Here is an 18,540-nt window from a genome sequence, read left to right as displayed (position 1 = left end):
ATTTGGACCTTAAGATTTCTGTTCAGTGCTCCAATGTGGGTCTCTGTCTCCTTTCGTCGCCTGATGAAGGTTAATATTCAGGAGGATGCCTATATGTTTGTCTTTGGATTCACCTTCTAATTAGCTTCTCTAGGATCGCGAATTATAAGCTAACTGTCCTTTATTTATGGCTAGAAACCAAATATGAGTGAGTACATCCCATGTTCCTCTTTTTGGGTCTGGCTTACCTCACTCAGAATAGTGTTTTCTATTTCCATCCATTTGTACGCCACCTATGAATCTTAATGGGGACAAGAAACATTGTAGAAAAGGTAGTGGGGCCTCCCCTAAAGCCTGTCGTGTTGTATCTGCTTTCCACTGGAGGATGTGAGTGCATTGGAAGTCTATTCTGATGAGGTTAAAATTCCCAACACCTGAAACAACAGCCAGACCCCAGGTGATGATAGATGCTGATGTTCACGTGGCTGGGAGGCAAACAGGCTTCTGCCACAAATCCAGCAGTCCTCGAAGAAGTCAACAGACCTCTGCACTCTGCTTCACTCCCCAGGCTGCAGAACACTGGCAGGGCCTCTCACGGGATCGGTGGAGAAAGGACACTGACTCACTGGCTGTTTCAGACACTTGCAAGATTCATACCCAGCCTCTGAGTCCAGTGCTGTCCGTGGTGCTGAAGACAGCCTTATCCCTGGCTAAGCACAGAGCATGAGAAGAGCATGAGTGTAAGCAGGGGCAGAGAACACTGGCTGGAATTGGTTGCTGGGAAGAAGACAGCATAGAAGTGACGATGCCATGTCATGGGGAGAGTAGAGCACAGGACCTCTCAGGAGCGGAGGCAGAGCCAGAAAGTTACTAGCAACAGTTACTGGTCATCTGACAACTCCATTAAGCTCAGCATGGAGCCTGTCCCAACAGTGCAGAGAAAGTGGGGGCTTAGGGACATTATCAGCCCTCATTGCCTTACTGTAAAAGTCACTGTTTTTCAAGTAAGTACCATGCTTCCATGTCAAAGTCCTGCCACATAACTTTCAGTAACTCTAAAATCGCATTTCCATTCAAAGAGTTTGCTTCCAATGATGGGGTACTGGGAATGGAACTCCCACACATAGTCACAGCCTTGTTGTGAAACCCCCAGGGATAGTACAGTCACAAGTGTTCTACAAATCATGCAGATACCATAGGAATCCAAGAAAGAAGGGTGTACAGAGTTCCCAGGACATTCCTACAACAGCTGGTGGATCTATAATTACTTTAAAGTAGGACTCAAACCAAGCAAACGTGAAAAAAAAATGAACAACACACAGGAACACTAAAAAGCTGAGATACTCTGAACAATAACAGCAAGGTCACAACCAAGAGCACTCCAGGTGAATCTGAGGACAGTCACCAACATGAGCCACACAGACCAAGTCAGCCTTTGTAGAGTGCACACAGGCAGAGGGCACCTGAGCAGGCATGCTGATGCCCATCTCCTACAGTGCACACAGCTGTGGCATGCCCTTCTGATGGTGTATGACAAGAGTACCAGCATGCTGGTAGTTAAGGGAGCAACCTTTAGGCCCCTCACTCTCAGGCAAGCTGGGAACCGTCTGGATAGGACGATCCTCTAAGCAATGGCTTGCCTGCATGGGATCCTCGGTCTGCCCTCCATTGCTGCTGTGCTTCTGGACGTATGCATATACCTGGCACCCATGGCCACACACCGAGGCCTGTGTAATCAGGGAACGCTATCACTGTGTGACATGAACTCTGCGAGACTCTACTTAGGCAGTGGAGTGACAGCGCAGAAGTGCTCACTCCTGCAGCTCAAGGACTCTTTGGTTTCCCTTCGCCTGGGAGACTGGGGTGGCATCCACACTTAGAGCTCCTCTGGATAAGCAAGTGGCCAGTGACCAAGAAGAAACATAGCAGCCATGAAAACCAATTCCCTGGGGCTAGCATTGAAGCCTCCAGAGCCCCACACAGCTTGACTGTGGCTGATAGTGACAGACTGGTCCCACAATGACCAGTTCCAAGTGATACCTCCAGGTGAGTCACTCTTCATGTTGACACACAGTACACATTCATGACAGGTCCAGGGTATGATACAGCCCATCCTGTCATGGGAAACTGTTAAGTTCTAGGTCTCCCCTAGGGACCATGACTTCTCAAGGCCAGGTCTCTTGACACTCACCCATCATCCTTGGAGCCTGGCAGGGTAGCTACCTAATATACTTTGCTGGATTGGATTTAATCAGGCAAGCTGACTGACTGCAGAGCATCCATGCCTCCTTACAGGCATGCACATGCACACACAGGCACACATGCGCATGGGCACTGACACGGGAGTGTACGATGTCAAGTAAAGCAACAATTCTCACTGGGAACAGCCATAGCAGCATCATGCCATAAAGTCTGAAGCCATGGTGTCTCAATTCTATCACATCAGCCACTGGTCACTGTGTAGAGGCCCTGGGTAGATAAAGCCAACTTCTAACCACACTGACAGGGACTGCCCAGGAGCCCCACGAGTGATAGTCACAGTTCTTCATCTCTGTACATGCCACAGTATTGATAAGAAACCAAAGGAAAGGACAGAGACATGGAGGGACCTGGGGATGTCACCTGGCACACCCTTCCCTCCTCAGGAGCCCACAGGAAGAGTAACCTGCATTTCAAGCCGAGGTGGTAGGTGATTGTTAAATGTTTCATCTATTATCCAGTCAGGGGATTTGGAAAAGGGAAATGGTGGGACATGTGCTCTTCCCCACAGCTGGGTGGGGGGATTCTGCAATCATAGGTAACCTAGGAAACACCTGGACTAGAAGTGACAGCCGAGGACAAACATCTAAGAGAAAGAGTATCGGAAGTGGGGAGCAAAGTGGAGAAACTGGAAGAAGTGAAGGGGACTGTACACACACAGCACCTGAGCAGCCCCCAGGCTTCTTCCCGTGTATGAAATATGTAGCATCCTACCAGGCCACGTTGCCGTGGGCCCCGTTGTCAAGGTGACAGAGCAACTCCAGGGTCTGCGCAGTGCTTGCAGGGTCGTCGGGGGACTCGTGGCTACCGGATTCTAATTCCTTGGGCATCCTCCACACAGCTGCACACGCCTGGACTCGACTGTCTGAAGCTAAGCAAAAGGAAAAATGTCAGCAGGGCTCAGCCCCATATATACTCAACACTTACACATGTCTGCAAGCAGGGCACGTTGCTCCCTAAAATACTAACGTGCAGGCAGCAGAGTCAGTCCAACCCAAGCAGCCAGCCGAGCAAGGCAGAGTCAACATCAGCAACAGGGAGCCCACCATTCCTGATTTATAAACCATCATTCTGCTTTAGAGAATTTAACCTCCTCAAATAAAGTTTCACCCTGTTCTTTGACAGTGGGTTTTAAGAAAGGAACAAGATGGGGACACTGCCATAACTGCCAGGCCCATGCTTGGGGACTATACTCACAGCTTCATGAGATCATAAACAGATGTCAAACACTGAGATGTTCTTCATTAGTCACATGTTCTGTCTCAGTTTGTCTGAAACGGTCAGTGTCTGGGTCCAAAGAGCAGGGCCACTAAGAAATGCTACAAGATACAATCTATGTGTGTTCTTCCTGGCAAGCTAGCAGGTGGGAGGAGAGCAGCCAGTGTGGAGGTGAGAAGACATTTTGCAGGAATTGAGTTTCCCCTTCCACTGTGTGTGTCCCAGGGATTGAATTCAGGTCTCAGGCTTGATAGCCAGTGCCTTTTCCCACAGAGACTTCTCTCCAGGCCTTCAATAGATCCTTGTGCATACACACACACAACAAATAATTAAGTAAATGAACCACTAAGTTCAGCTGATTACATCACAAATCTAAGTACTGAAGCAACAGGCAAGATAGCAGGTGCCATAGTTCCTGCTTATGACCCCAAAACTTATAAAGTAGGAGGAGGAAGACTACAAAGTTCACAATTTGCTGTGCTACATAGTGAGATTCTACCTCAAAACAGGGAGAAAGAAGAGGAAGAGGAAGGACAGAGAAGGGAAGGAGGGTGGGAGACAGGAGAGCTACCTGCTTGATAATAAGAATCTAGAAGGAATTGAAAGATATCATGGGGCATCACTCTCAGTAATACAGACGCAAAAATGATAATAAATAAAGCTTGATGGTGTATACAAAAAATAGCAATGTCTCAAGAAAATGAAGTTGGGTCAGCAGGACAGCTTAAAGGGAAAGGCTCTTGCCTCCAAGTCTGGCAACCTGAGCTCAATCCTCAGAACCCACAATGTGGAAGAAAACAATCAGCTCCTGCAAGCTAGCCTCTGACATCAAGAAGCACTCCCTGGCATAAGTGTGGCACCAACACACTTAAATCAGCGGATGGATGAAATCATTAGAAATACAAACAAGGGGGAAAAAAGGTTGATTCCACACTAAGCACCCTAACTCATCACATTTAGCAAGCTAAAGGGGGAAAAGCTTGATCACCAAACCTGCAGAAACAGTCAATACAATTCAGTCTTGGCTTTGGTAACACTCTGAAGACTAGGAATAGAAGAAAATTTACTCCAAGGGGAGGGAAGGGAGAGAGGAGAGGAGATGGAAGAGGATGGGGGAGGAGAGAGATGGAAATAAAAGAAAAGTCCTACAGCAAATGTAAGTGTTGTGGATGAAGTGTGACGCTGCCTCTGAGGATGAGGAGAGGCAGCTTTGCACTGCCAAGGCCACTTAACATTGTGCTAAAAGGAGAACTACTTCATCTATGCAGCAGGAAAAAAATAAAAAGTGAAGAGCAAGAAAAGAAGAAATCCCACTGCCGTTGCTAGCTAGAAATTGAGTCTGCATCATGCTACTGGGAGCAAAGCAGCTCGACAGCGCCGTGAAACGCGGCTTGCTACCTGTTGATCATCAGCAACAAGAGGAAGTGGGCACAGTAGGCTGGAGAGGTGGCTCAGTGGTGAAGAGCAGCATGGTACTCTTCCAGGGGACCTGAGCTCCGGTCCCAGCACCTCTGTCAGACAGCTCACAACCACCTGGACCTCTAGCCTCCACAGCCACCTGCACTCATGTGCACATACCCACACAGTCAAACACACATACACAGGATTAAATAATAAAAAAAACCTTTTTAAAGGCATTAAAAAGTTTAGTAACAAATAATTCTTAACTAAAAATATGTACGTGTGTGTATTAAACAAATTAACACTGACAGAAAAAAATCAAAGACATAAACAAGTGGTGGGACACACCATGTCCGTGGACGGGAAGCTCACTCCCACTGTGAAGAACTCACGGGGTGGGAATCAGAAACCTGCACGAGAATGTGCATGCCCTGGTTACCCAAAAGTAGTGAGAAAGAAAAGCAGAATGGGATGATTCCCAAGTCTGATGTCAGTTTCTGTGAGCACAGACAGGCAAGTGGTGCAGAGAAGGACGAGTCTCCACAAAGGGGCCCTTGCCAAGACAATCACTTGCCAGTCAACAAAAATCCCACTGCATGAGAATGGATAAATGCCTTTCAACAAATTATGCTGGGTGGCTTCTGTATCCATATGAAAAGGCCAACTTTCACCCTTCCCTAATGGCCTCAAACACCAAGGGCAAACAATGATTGAAGATGAAGGTATAAGAGGGGCCGGGACAGCAGAGTCCTTTCAGGGGCACATTTAACACCCTCACAGCCAGGGGACAGCAGCGTTCTTATACAGCAGAAGCATGTTGGTCACTAGGGAAAAGATGGACAACAAACAACACTAAAATTAAAAACATCTGCTCACTGAAACGCACTATGATCTGGGCTTCACCAAAATAAAATCCAGCTCTACTTTAAAAAAGAAGCAAAATCAGGAAGAAACGTTATGAGCTGTATCCAGAAGTTATATAAAAAGCCTGTCAACTTGATAATAAAACAAAGAGCACGTTTTTTAAAATGGGTGGCAGACTGAAAAGACACTTTAGCAATGAAGATGTATAAGTGGTCAGCATGTTCCAGGAACGATGCACAACACCTTCAGTAATTAGGGAAATGAAAAATAAAATTGAAGGGAGACACATCACACTCAGCAGGGTGCCAAACGCCCAACCCAAAAAAATAGAACTCTGGGTGTGAGTAGTGGAGGAAGCAGCTGTCCCGCGGGTTGAAGGCTGAGAAAACAGTGCGCACACTTCCAAAAACACCAGACAACCCCAGAACGCCCATCTTAGAAGAGCTTGCTCAGGCCCTGAGCAGCTTCCAGCTCCGGCAGTCAAGCCTGCCCCAGCCCCACACGAGTGCCCATGTGTAGACTGATGCAGCCAGGGTCAGAGAAGGCATGAGCACAGTAATGGACTGGAAGAGAGCTGAGGGGATGCACTGAGGTGGCACTCCAGGAACATACAGACCTGCATCCAGCTGCCTAACATGAATGAACATGTGTGTGTGCAGACACACTGGAAACAGCAAGAGTGGGTGAACAAGAAGGAAACTGATAGAAGGCCATCTTTAACCAGGCCCAGCTTGGCCTGTTTCAAATTCAACCCCACTGACAGTAGAGGCAGCAGCCCAGGGTGAGGGCCCGCAGCCCTAGAACAAGCACACACTGTAACTCCAGGCCACACCAAGGAAGCACCTGCTGCCATTTGCTCGAGTAGCTGATCACTTGGCAAAGAGTAACACACACCTAGATATGGCAAGGTTGCCTAGTCAGGTGTGTGCTCATTACTACCACCTGAGATCTAAGGCATCATGTCATCATGGAGATATTTGGGGACCAAATGTCAAATAAAGCCCTGGACTGTAGCTACAGAAGGTCCTCCAGGTATGTGCCACTCTGTGACATCTCCAAGGTCCATACATACAAAATGAGACTGGCAGGACAGGCAACTTAGAGGATGTCCATGTTCCAACTGTGGCCTGTGCATGCCCAGAAGCTTCTGAACTTCCCCCTCCCCTCATGTTGCCAGAGGATGGTGGCGAGTAGCCTACTCCCTCCCAGAAAAACAAAAGGAAGGCTAAAAACTGAGGGACACACAAACCATGAAAAGCAGAACTGTGTCTGCTCCCCTATGCCCATTGGGACACAGCCCAAGGCTGGCAGACAACCCCCGCAGGAAATACACTGACCAGTGCTGATTAGGCAGGAGGACAGTGAAGAAGGCCTCAGCCAGGAGCAGGAGACACAGCCATCCCGAGTCCGGGGCCTGGCACACTGCTCTGTCCTCAAGCCATGAAAGCAGAAGTGGCACACACACGGGGCATAGCCAACAGCCTGGATGGCTGGTCAGTAGACCAAAATGAAAGAGGACTAGACATCCACCTGGTGACAAGTGGCTGCTCCAGATCCCCACTGTATCCGACACCTACGCCAGGCATGTATTTGCCCTGAGCTCTGAGCTAGTCAGTGCATCCATGCCGCAAGCACTGTTACACACACAGAATCTGACCAGGAAGCCCTGACTACTACTGAGTATGCAGACTGACCCGGAATCATAGGAGCCACTATCTTCATCACACCATCTCCCCAAAGACTGCCGGGCTCTGCAGAGGGAAACCCAGCAGAGCATGTGCCCAGCAAGTGGCAGTGACAATGTAGGCCCTTTATTTTTACTTATCGGAAACTGCATGTATTTATGATAGACAATATTATGTTCTGAATTGTGTAAGTACTGAGATGATAAAATGGAACTAAATTAATATAATCATTACCTTATAACATCTAAACTCTAATCCCTTACCAATTTTCAGGTAAACAATAGACTTCTGGAACCATGATCTTATTCGGCTTGTCTTGGTAAAATTTGTGTCTCTAGACCAACATTCTCAGCCCCACCGGAGCCCTGGTTAACCACCATCCCCTCTGCCTCTATGACTGGATGAAGTAGGGTAATACAGAACTGTTCTGTGCTTGGCTTCTTAACACTCAGCTCAACGCTTGCCACACTCACCCCAGGTCTCATCAGTTAAAATCTGCCTCTTTCCCAGGCTAAGTGGCATTCCATTGTGTATATCCTACCCTGTAGCCACCCACACCTCCTCCATCCCAACTCACTTCATAGCATAAGCCCTACTGCCCACCCTCGCCTCCCCTACAGCTTCATTTTCCATTTATTGTGGGCACTTTCCTAGTGCCCTGGCCTCTCTGCACACTCTCACAGAAATGCACATGCATGGCAATTAGGAGAGCTGAGTGTGATGCACACACCTTTAATCTTAGCACTCAGGAGGCAGCAGCAGACTGATCTCTGAGTTGGAGGCCAGCTGGGTCTACAAAGCTAGCTCCAAGACAGCAGAGGAAATAAAGCAAAGAAAGGGCCAGAGAGATGTCACAGCAGGTAAAGTCACTTGCTATATAAGCCCACAGTTTCAAGTTTGACCCCCCCAAAACCCACAGTGAAAGAACAAACTCCAGGGAAGTTTCTTCTGACTTCCAGCAGCATGCTGAAGCACACATGCACCACACTCACTCTCTCACACACAATAAGTGAAACCTGATTTTAAATTTCAAAAACTTACGGACATGCATGAGACATAACAGGTGATAGTTCCTTCGTAAGCCCAGGTTATGTCACTGAATGCATTTTCCATTTCCATCTATTTTCCTCAAGTTTTTAAAGGAAAGTAAACACTTCTAATATTTTTTCCTGCCATTCCTCAGCATGGATTCTGCCTTGCTTGACTTTGAACTCTTATTGCCTGAGTTGCTCACTGAGTCTCAACCAAAATCCTTCAAAGAGGGTCTGAAGAAGCAGTTCAGCAGACAAGAGCACTTGCTGCTCTTGCAGAGGACCTGGTTTGGTTTCCAGCACCCACATCAGGTAACTCACAACCACTCCAGCTCCTGGAGATATGACACCCTCTTCTGGCCTGAAAGGTATACACACAGTATACATACACATATACTAGACAGACAGACAGACAGACAGACAGACAGACAGACAGACACACACACACGTTTGTTTGTTTTTTAAGAGAAAAATCACTCAAAATGTTGGCTTGGGGTTAGGAAAGGATTTTCAACTATTTTTAAAAACTCGGAGTCCACATCTATGGTTGTGTGCTATGTACTTTTTCAACACTGTTTTCTCAGCATTTATCATGATAATCATGGAACCAAATTGGTGGTCATCTCCAAAAAAGACTGAAGATGCCCCACGCCCTGCAGTGTCAACTGAGAGCATAAGCACATCCATCTCCTATGGGAACTTCCCTTTATCTGTAATGAATACTAAGATATATGCACACCAAGGAATTGTTTTAGATAGATTTCTTTAGGAACTGATTATGTTTGATATGCATAACTATTTTATATATGTCAAGTAGTAAAAATATTGCTCAGGCAAAAAAAACGGGGGGTGCCACTAGGCATGGTAGCATATGCCTTTAATCCCAGCACTAGGGAGGCAGAGACAGGAAGATTTCTGTGAGTTCGAGCCCAGCCTGGTCTACAAAATGAGTTCTAGTATATATCCATGGCTGTTACACAAAGAAACCCTGACTCAAAGAAGATGGAAATAAAGGGAGGGGTGGGGAGTCAAGTGAAAGGCTCAGCAACCCCACTCCAGATGAAGAGAAACAGCAAACCAGTTAGCTGAGACTGCTGGGAGATGGCTGGGCAGAGGGCAGCACAAGTGCCCCCATCCCAAGATCTGACCAATTGGCTTGTACAGAGGACACAAGCGAACCTTACCAGACACTTTGTAAAAGGCTGCAAATCAGCACACATACCATTCTATTGAAAGACCCTACAGACCCCCTCCTCAAAACCCGCAGCTAGCATGCTCCCGGGGGAACGTCCTGTTTGCTTAAAAAAAAAAAAAAAATTCTCCGGATCAGCAGCCAGCCTGCTCTCGTAAGAACATCCCATGTGTTTGAGAAAGCAGGATGTCTGTGAAATAGGAAGATTGCAAGGCAGGATGTCAATAAGATAGGTAAGATAGGACATCAACAAAGCAGGTTGACTGCAAAACAGGATATCTAGAAGATAGGAACAGTCATGCCCCCCACCTCATTCCGATAACCATGCTTTTGCTTCTGTAAACTTGCTTTTTGCTGACACCCCGCCGCATTCCGGATCGACCGATAACCACGCTTTTGCTTCTGTAAAACTTGCTTTTTGCTCTTCCCTATAAAAAGCCCGCCCTCCAGTTGGCAGGTGCGCAAGTCTTCTGAGAGATCTTGCTGCCCGCAGGTACCTGTGTCTACTCAATAAACCTCTTGCGATTTGCATCCGTGTGGTCTCGGCCTGTTCCTTGGCGTTGGGGAGGTCTCCCTGAAAAAAGGTCCTCTCCGAGGGTCTTTCACTATCGCCTGACCGCGGCCCTGAAAACATCCACAGCAGTGATGCTGTACAGACTGAGCAGGGAGTACTTAGGTTATATGTATACACATATACACATGCAATAATAATTAATAAAAAAGAGGACATCAATTTGAAAGAGAAGTGGGGGGGTATGGAAGGGTTTGAAGGGAGAAATGATGAAATTACGATCTCAAAAATAAAAGGAAAAAATATTACAAATCAATATATTTTTCTAAAAATTGGTAAGTAAAAAGCAGAATGGATTGTCAAGTATATGCAAATTTATTTTGATTTCTGAAAGATTACAATTTCTGTTCCAAAGCTTACACTGAAATTTTAATGGGTTCAAGAATGTTCAAAATTACCCAGAAAACGGTGTTAACGTAAGAATGCACCAGGGAGACCAGAAAGCTGCAAGTGTCTCACTCAGGCAGCAATTGCCCGCACCGTGGCCCTAGAGACAAAACCAGCTAATAAGAACTGTGGTGTCAGTCCAGGGAGTACGGCAGATACTACCAGAAACTCTCCATCCTCAGGAACAGATGAAATCTAAGGTAAATAGAGCTAAGCAAGAAACACAGGAGGTATGCCAAGGAGACACACAAATTGGTTCTGAGACTCTGAGGATTTCCATAGCTGCCTGCATCTCAGCAGAGCAGTCAGCGCACATCCAGGGGATATCAAAGCAGAGGAACTTTCAAGGAGGAATGCTCACCTTAGAAGCAACGGGCTCTAATAACCAGGGAGGCATTCAGCTTTCATCTCTATTGTAACACTTGCCTGAAATAAGGTCCTTTGATGTAACCACCTGGGCAAATTAGCATTCCCATGACTAGGAGCCTATAGAGGGCACCAAGCACAAACCCTGTATTAAACAAAGCCTGTGGCATGGTACAAGAGACAAGGTCTGTATGCAACCAAGACAGCACACCAGGTACAGATTCTGTATAGGAGCAGGCCACAGCACAAGAAACAAGATCTGCACACAACCAAACCTGGTGCCCTGGCACAGCCTCTGTATACAGCTAAGACAGGGCACAAGGCACAGCCTTTGTATACAAGCAAATCATGGCACCGCTGTACACACCAACCCTGTTCATGCTGGCACAGAGCTAGACAGCCACAAGACAGCTAATCTAGAAAGGAATCTAACTGTCATCAATGGCCTGGCTTCTCCATTTTAGCAAAGAGGAAACTGAGGCTGGATGAAGGTAACTGACTCTTCCAGGTTCAGTACCAGCATCGGGAATAAAGTAGAGCCTCTTGCCTCAGAAGAATCACTGCTTTGAGAGAGAAAATACTAGGTTATATCTTTAAGGCCGATTTGATGCTTCTATTTTTTATATGAAACACAAGAGCTAAAAGCACTTAATGAGATAAAAAGATAATCAGGGCAAAATGAATGGAAGAGGCATACTTGAGGCGCCAACTGTACCCGTGGAGTGTGCTGCTTGCTGTAAGGGATTAGAGTCAAAAGGCTTAGAGGAATTCAAAGGAGATTAGAGCCTTTGTGGGCTGAATAGCAGCTGCAGCCAGCTTGCTAAAGGGCTAACAATGCCCTGGCTGGGGGACGTGGTGTGATCCCCAGCTGGAGGAGGGGGAGGCTTCCGTGGCTGCTGCATAATGAGCGCACTCAGAGTCTCGGGGCTATTTTTAGAGACTACAGCCATCTCAGCATCTGGCGCAGGCCAGGCAGGTGAGTGAGAAGGAACCCAGCCGAGGCAATCACCTGACACAGGCCTAGCTCCGGGTGTACAATGAGTGCCTTGGCACCTGAGACTAAAAATACCTTCTCTGGTGACCTCCACGGTGCTTCAAGGGAGTGGTCACGTGCAGAATGTACAGTAAGTAAGCGGGATACACTGACTGACTTTAAGGAGGGGTCAGGGTTGTAGGCATCCCAGCAGGGCATCAGGGCTATCCCTTTGCTGGACTCTTGTTGTCCCTCTCCAGGCAGATTTAAAGGGGTACAGGCAACTCTTAAAGCTTCTGTGCAGGAGGCAAGTGCATAGGTTCCCGCTCACAGTGGAAAGATTGACTGAGAAGGGGGTGCTGTCAGCAATACAAGAGTTCTGCCCAGCAGCTCTGTATGCTTCAGCACCTTGTGACTGACTCACTGCAGGTTCCCACGGAGCACTGAACTGAGCGACCAGGGAACAGTCATGTCCTTTGGCTTTGTTCTTCACCTGAGACAGGTCACAAACCAAACCCTCCATCTCAGGAGGACCCTAAGTCCTCTCAAAGAAAGGAAGCAGCTAAACCTGTAAGCACTGCCTCTAGGACCATGAACGCTGCCAATTCCTACAGACTTGTAACACAAGTCTGTGCTTCTATGGGAGTGTGTCTTAAATCCAGTTCACAGAAGGCTTAGGGTTATCCATGCAACCTGCAATTATTTCCCTAATTCCTGAGTGTGCATTAGAAAAGATGACCCTGACACTGAAAGGGCTAATCCTCTCTCCCTAGCAACATCCCACCCAGGGTGTACAGAAGAGCCAGTCATGCTAGAAGGGACAGGAAAGCCCCAAGAAGTTTAGAAAATGTCAGTCAAAGCAACACTACATCATGGACAGCACAGAGCAAGGTCTCCTAAGTTCTGATGCTGGCTGCTGCCTTTTTTACCAGCCCTCTGGCAGAACCTGTTGACCTAAGCATAAAGCCAGTAGAGAAAGCTGCATGTAGCCACACTCTCCAGCAGAGGGGCGGGGGCTGTCTAGAGTGGCATTGCAAAACAACGCAGTCAAGATCAAATATTGAGATTGCTGTAGCCCTTAATTTTCACCAGACCAGTTTGAAAGGGTCCTCAGAGCCACCTGTTCTCCTGTTATTACCTAGCAGGACTGGTACACACTCACTGTCCTGTTACAGGTCTTTATCAATGCTTGAGTTCTCCACAGAATCTGGTCAGGGACTAAAGGGGTAGAGACTGGCCAAGTCTGGCCTGTTGCCTGTTGTGTGATTCATGAGCTAAGATTGGCATAAAAAGACAAGAGGAAGAATGTGGAACCATGTGGCCTTCAGAGCCTTAAGTACCACATCTTTGGTCTTTTCCAACTGTTGTATCCACATCCTATTACCAGCTTCCAGCTCCAGATACTAACCTCACCAGCACGGCCTGCTCTGTGCAGACTGCCCCATCTTTTAAACACTTCTCCTACAGAGGGCACCCTGTTCTCAGAAGACCCCTGCAGGGAGAAAGGCTCTCACAAACATGGGCCTTTAAGAGGGTCTCTGTCCTGGGCCTCTCTGTGCCCTCTGCTCTGCTCAGTCATTCCCCAAGCTTCTCTACCCAGGGACAGTATGGACGGCTTCTTGCCCACACCAGCTCCAGAAAGCCTTGTCCCTGTGCCAGAGTTCCCATTCCCTCTGACAGCTGTCAGGAGGCTCCCGGTACCTCTGCACTCTGTGGACTTTGGAAAGTGGTCACTGACCTCCCCAGCAACTGCAGATACGCTCTGGACTATCCTGATGCAGGTTCTCTGTGCTATCATTCATAACATGGGTGACCGAGGTTGGTCCCAGGAGGGGCAGAGGCGGGTGACCAGAAAGACACGCCATATGGAGATAGCTTGGGTATAGAGTTTGTTTAGTTGGGGCGAGGGGAGAAGAAGAGAGGGAAAGAGAAGAAAGAAAGGAGGAAGAGGAGAAGTGGAGGGGGGCAGAAGTTGCCTCTCTAGAAGAAGGGCAGCCAACAGAGAAAGAACAGGCTGGAGAGGAGGAGATCCACTTGCCTTGGTTAAGAAAGGGGGATGGGGGACACACATGACACAGGGCTTGTCTCTTAAAGGGAGAGGGTACCCAGGTGACAAGTCAGGCCAGCAGATACAACACTCTGCCCTTCTGGGCCACAAGGTCAGCACCAGTTCAAGGTCTCTCCTACTCAGTAACCTGGTGCAGCACGAAAAGTCTCCTGCACAAGGTCAGCTACTTGCCTCTTGAACTTTGCTGTTGAAACTTCTCTATCTGCTTTCCACCCAAGCCAGACTGCACAGCCCAGCAAGGTGCCTAGTAAACAGCAGCCCCTGGGAAGGGGTGGGGGTGTCTTAGGCACGTGAGGTGGTGAGTAGGCCCACAGAATCCCCAGCACTGTTACAGTGGAGCTTCCAGGGTCAGTGGCCTGCAGCAATGAAGGCCACTAAGAAGCTAACTGCTTGTGGCCTTTTAAGGTCTGGGAGGCACCATGTGACTTGTTGACAGTAGGGCTCCATCCAGAGGCCTTCAAAGCTGAGGATTAGGCTTGAATTAGGATTAGGCACCATACTGCCATCCAGAGTCAGGGCAAACCTGGACACCCCCGTGGGATAAGCACAGCTAGATGCTAGGGTCTGGAAGCCAAGCAGTGAGCGCCCTTTGCACACACCTTCTTCTGTCAAGGCCCAGTTCAAATCAGACTAGGTTGAACATCTGCAACCCTAGTACATGGAAAGCTAAGGGCAGATCTCACCCTGGCCCTACTGGGAGAGGGAACTCCACGCGCAAAGAGGATGTGTCACATGCTGAGTGTGGGTGACCCTGTTGGCCATAGCACAGGCAGATGCAGCTGCCTACTCCCCAGAGGAATTCTCACGCTTGGTAAGCACTATCGCCTCAAGGAGGTGATGAGACTAAGGGAGGGGGCATAACCTGGACTCTGCTACTCAGTGTTCCATGTCTCTGCTTACTGCTGAGTCCCAGAGCCTGAGACCCCTGTCTCAGCTTTCAGAGATCTGACTTAAACATGGCTCTAGCAGTCATTACAAGGGGAGTGAGAGACTGATGAAAAGAACTGAAGGGAAATCGCAGAAGATACGAACCAGAGAAACAGCCTGGCTGTCCACATTCTCCAGACAAACAGACAGTCAGGAACAATGCCCTTGATTCACTGATAGGCAGGGTCTCCATTCAGGCTATTTCACCAAGACATGGAAAGAACAGACTTGGTCCCATGAGGAGCATTTGTGCCCTGCCCTGCTGCTGCCAGCTGTGGCCAAGGCCTGGTATGCACTGTCGATGCTCCATGGTGACCCTGAGGGGATGTATAAAGACACGGGGGTGGGGTTACTCCCCATGGTGATCTATGTCGTTCTAGTATCCTCCAAGATGTAGGATTCTCAAGTTCCTGGATGAAGCCCTTCTTTCTGAAATAGTCAACATGGTTTCTAGAGCCCAGTGATCAAGCTGGGTATCTTAAGCAGAAGGTGGTGCTCATGGACATAAATAATTCAGAGGATGGTTAAACTCGGTTGTACCAAAGATGTCAAGAGATGCCCAGGTGAAAATGGCCACTAAGCAGTTTGGCAGCTTCAGCTGGAGGCCAGCGCCAAAGGCAAAGGACTGAAACTAATTTTATCTTACACGATGTAATCAATAGGCAAGAAGCTAGGATTCCTGATGCTGGCACCAGTGACAAAGCTCTGCCACCTATCAAGTCACCAGACAACAGGTTAAGTCACCAGACAACATGTTAAGACACAAAGGACAGGGCTGGAGAGATGGCTTGGTGGTTCAGAGCACTGACTGCTCTTCCAGAGGTCCTGAGTTCAATTCCCAGCAACAACATGGTGACTCACAACCACTTATAATGAGATCTGGCACCCTCTTATGGCTTTCAGGCATGCATGCAGACAGAACACTGTATACATAATAAATAATTTTTTTGAAAAAGACACAAAGAACACAATCAAGAGCAAACACTAAAGCTAATCAGGAGAGCCCAGCATTAACTACAGCTTTGCTGTCAGTACTGGTCTCTCCTGAGACTCCATGAGTACATCCAGAGCAGGAAATTAGCTACAGGTACACAGAGTCAGAACTGAGACCTGTGTGCAAAGACCAAGTCTGAGCTATAAAAGACTACTCTCGGCTGCTGTTGGGACCATCAAGAACACGTTTATCCCATATAGACACTATTTTCTATTCTGAGGAGTCTGTAACTTATATGGGTCCTTTACTAGCTTGAGGGTTTTTTGTGGAAGTGGGGGTTAGCAAGATGACACAGAGGGTAAAAGTGGTTGCTATCAAACTTGGCAACCTGAGTTCAGTCCCTGGAACCCACATGGTAGGAGGGAACTGACCCCTGCAAGTTGTCCTCTGCCCTCGACATACATTCTGTGGCACATATACAGTAGCAGCATATCATGGCATGTGTGCACAACCCACAATGTCCAATTAGCACAATATAAATATATACATATTGCCTAAAATTTGGGTTTATTTTCTGACGTAGTACAAAATTCTGAATCACAGGAACTCAGAGTTCAGAAAAAGGGTGCCAGAGTGAGAAGGAGCAAGCAGCCCCCCGCCCCAGTTGCCACTTCCTGGCCTGAGAAGGCAAAGGTAATCAAACAGTCCTAGTGAAGAGCCTGACAATCTACCCACATGACTTGGCCACAGCACTTGCAAGCCTCAGATATCACTAAGGGTTACAGGAAGATGGTGGTTCCTCCTTCATGAGTGGTCAGCAGTGGAAAGGAATTCTGTCATCCCCATCTCTGAGGGCTGTGACTGAGCACCATCTAAAGAGCAAGAATAGGGTTAAGGTTGAGCTATTCTGAGGGCCTGGGAATGAGAAGCAATCCTAAATTAGGAGGCCCATGGGCAAGCCTGAGGGGCATGGTCTTAATCAGACTGATGTGGGAGGGCCAGCCCACCATAAGCAGTGTCACCACTGGGCAGGTGGTTCTGGAAGGTACAAGAAAGCAAGCTGAGCAAACCATAGCAGAAAAGAGAGTAAACAGCATGGTCTCTGCTTCAGCCCTGCCTGGGCTCCCCCCAATGACTTGTGAGATGAAATAAGCCCATTCCTCCCCAGGTTGCTTTTGGTAATGCATTTATCCCAGTGATAGAAGCAAACAGGATAGGTGGTAAATACTGACAAGCTGACAGTGGAATCTACAAGGGCCTAAAAAATACACCTTGGGACATGTCTGTAAAGGAGGTTCTGGACTGGGTTAGTTCAGATAGGCCATGGCATCCCACAGGCTTGGATCCTGAATAAAACGGAGAAGGTGACCTGCTTAGCTCCTTTTCCACTGCTGCGACAGAACAACATGACCAAGACAAAGTACAGAAGAAAAAATTTGTTGAGGGTTTCCAGTTCTGGAGGGTCCATGGTGATAGGACAAAGGCCAAGGGCAAGAACTCCTGAGAACTTACATCTTAGGTCTACAAATAAGAGGCTGGGAAAGAGACACACTGGGAGCAACTGGCTTTGAAACCTCAAAGCCTGCCCTCAGTGAGACACCTTCTCTAAAGAGACCACATCTCCTAATCCTTTCAAACCGTTCCACAGACTGGGGACCAAGTATCCAAACCCACAAGCCTATGGGGTCATTCTCTCCCATACACCACATGACCTGAGCACCAGAGCTCATCACTCTGCTCTCGGACAGTACACACAATGAGACCAGGCCCTCACACTCCTGCCACCATGCCTACCGCCATGAAGGGCTACACCCCTTTTCTTCCGTAAGCAGCTTGGGGGGGGGGGGCTACAGTCATTGCAGCAGGGTGTTCTCTCCACTACAGTACAGGGATTTCCTGTGGGGAGCTGGAGCATCTTGTCCCCAGCTGATGCAGAAATGAAGGCAATGGAAGAAGAGCACAGCGAAAAGCAGCATCCCGAGAACAACCAAGCACAAGAGATTATGGGGTGGAAAACAAGGATGAGAAATACTAAATCCAGACATCAAAAAACAAGCATGAGTGCCAAGTTAAACTTGAATTTTACAAAACTATTGGATGTTATGATAATGAATAACAGTCATGTGGGGAGGGCATGACCAGAGCATCTAAAAAACTCTGGGACACAGGTCAAGATACCAGACCTCAGAACCCAATCCTAAAAAGTAGGTGAAATTAAAAACTAAAGGCACATAAAATGTATTCAATGAAATCAGAGCAGAAATTTCCCAAAATCTGGATTTTAAATTTTGTTTTTTCAAGTTTGTATATTGGGGAAAGGGTTGCACATGAGTGTGGGTGTCAGAGACCAGGTGCCCTCAAGTTATAGGTGGTTATGAACTACTCAACGTGGGCACTGGGAATCAATATCAGGTCCTCTGCAAGAGCAAGCAATACATGCTCCTAACAAGCAGACAGCTTGTCAGCCCTAAGTTTACAAGTTCACCAACTCTGACATTCTCAGCATCTCAATAAAATAATAATGATGGAGCAGAGGGGGCAAAAGTAGTGGAAAAACCTGAACTACAGATGAGGAAACTTAAGCCTGAGCTCCTCCCTCTTCTGCTCTCCGGTCCTCCCTCTTCTGCTCTCCGGTCCTCCCTCTTCTGCTCTCCGGTCCTCCCTCTTCTGCTCTCCAGTCCTCCC

General features: G+C 47.8%; 1 protein-coding gene across 2 annotated transcripts in view; it reads right to left on the bottom strand.

The window, feature by feature from the left end:
• Window positions 1–18,540, bottom strand: part of Eipr1 (EARP complex and GARP complex interacting protein 1) — a 112,450-nt gene that overhangs the window by 36,609 nt on the left and 57,301 nt on the right. For both annotated transcript variants that reach the window (XM_005360651.2, XM_026786014.1), the window contains one exon: window positions 2,953–3,109. In XM_005360651.2, the coding sequence (XP_005360708.1) occupies window positions 2,953–3,109 (157 nt within the window). The remainder of the gene's footprint in view (window positions 1–2,952; window positions 3,110–18,540) is intronic.

The sequence above is a fragment of the Microtus ochrogaster genome, linkage group LG3 (genome assembly GCF_000317375.1).
Source record: "Microtus ochrogaster isolate Prairie Vole_2 linkage group LG3, MicOch1.0, whole genome shotgun sequence".
NCBI classification, from domain to species: domain Eukaryota; kingdom Metazoa; phylum Chordata; class Mammalia; order Rodentia; family Cricetidae; genus Microtus; species Microtus ochrogaster.
Note: the sequence above shows the minus strand (reverse complement) of the source record. Positions and strands in the feature narration are given on the sequence as shown.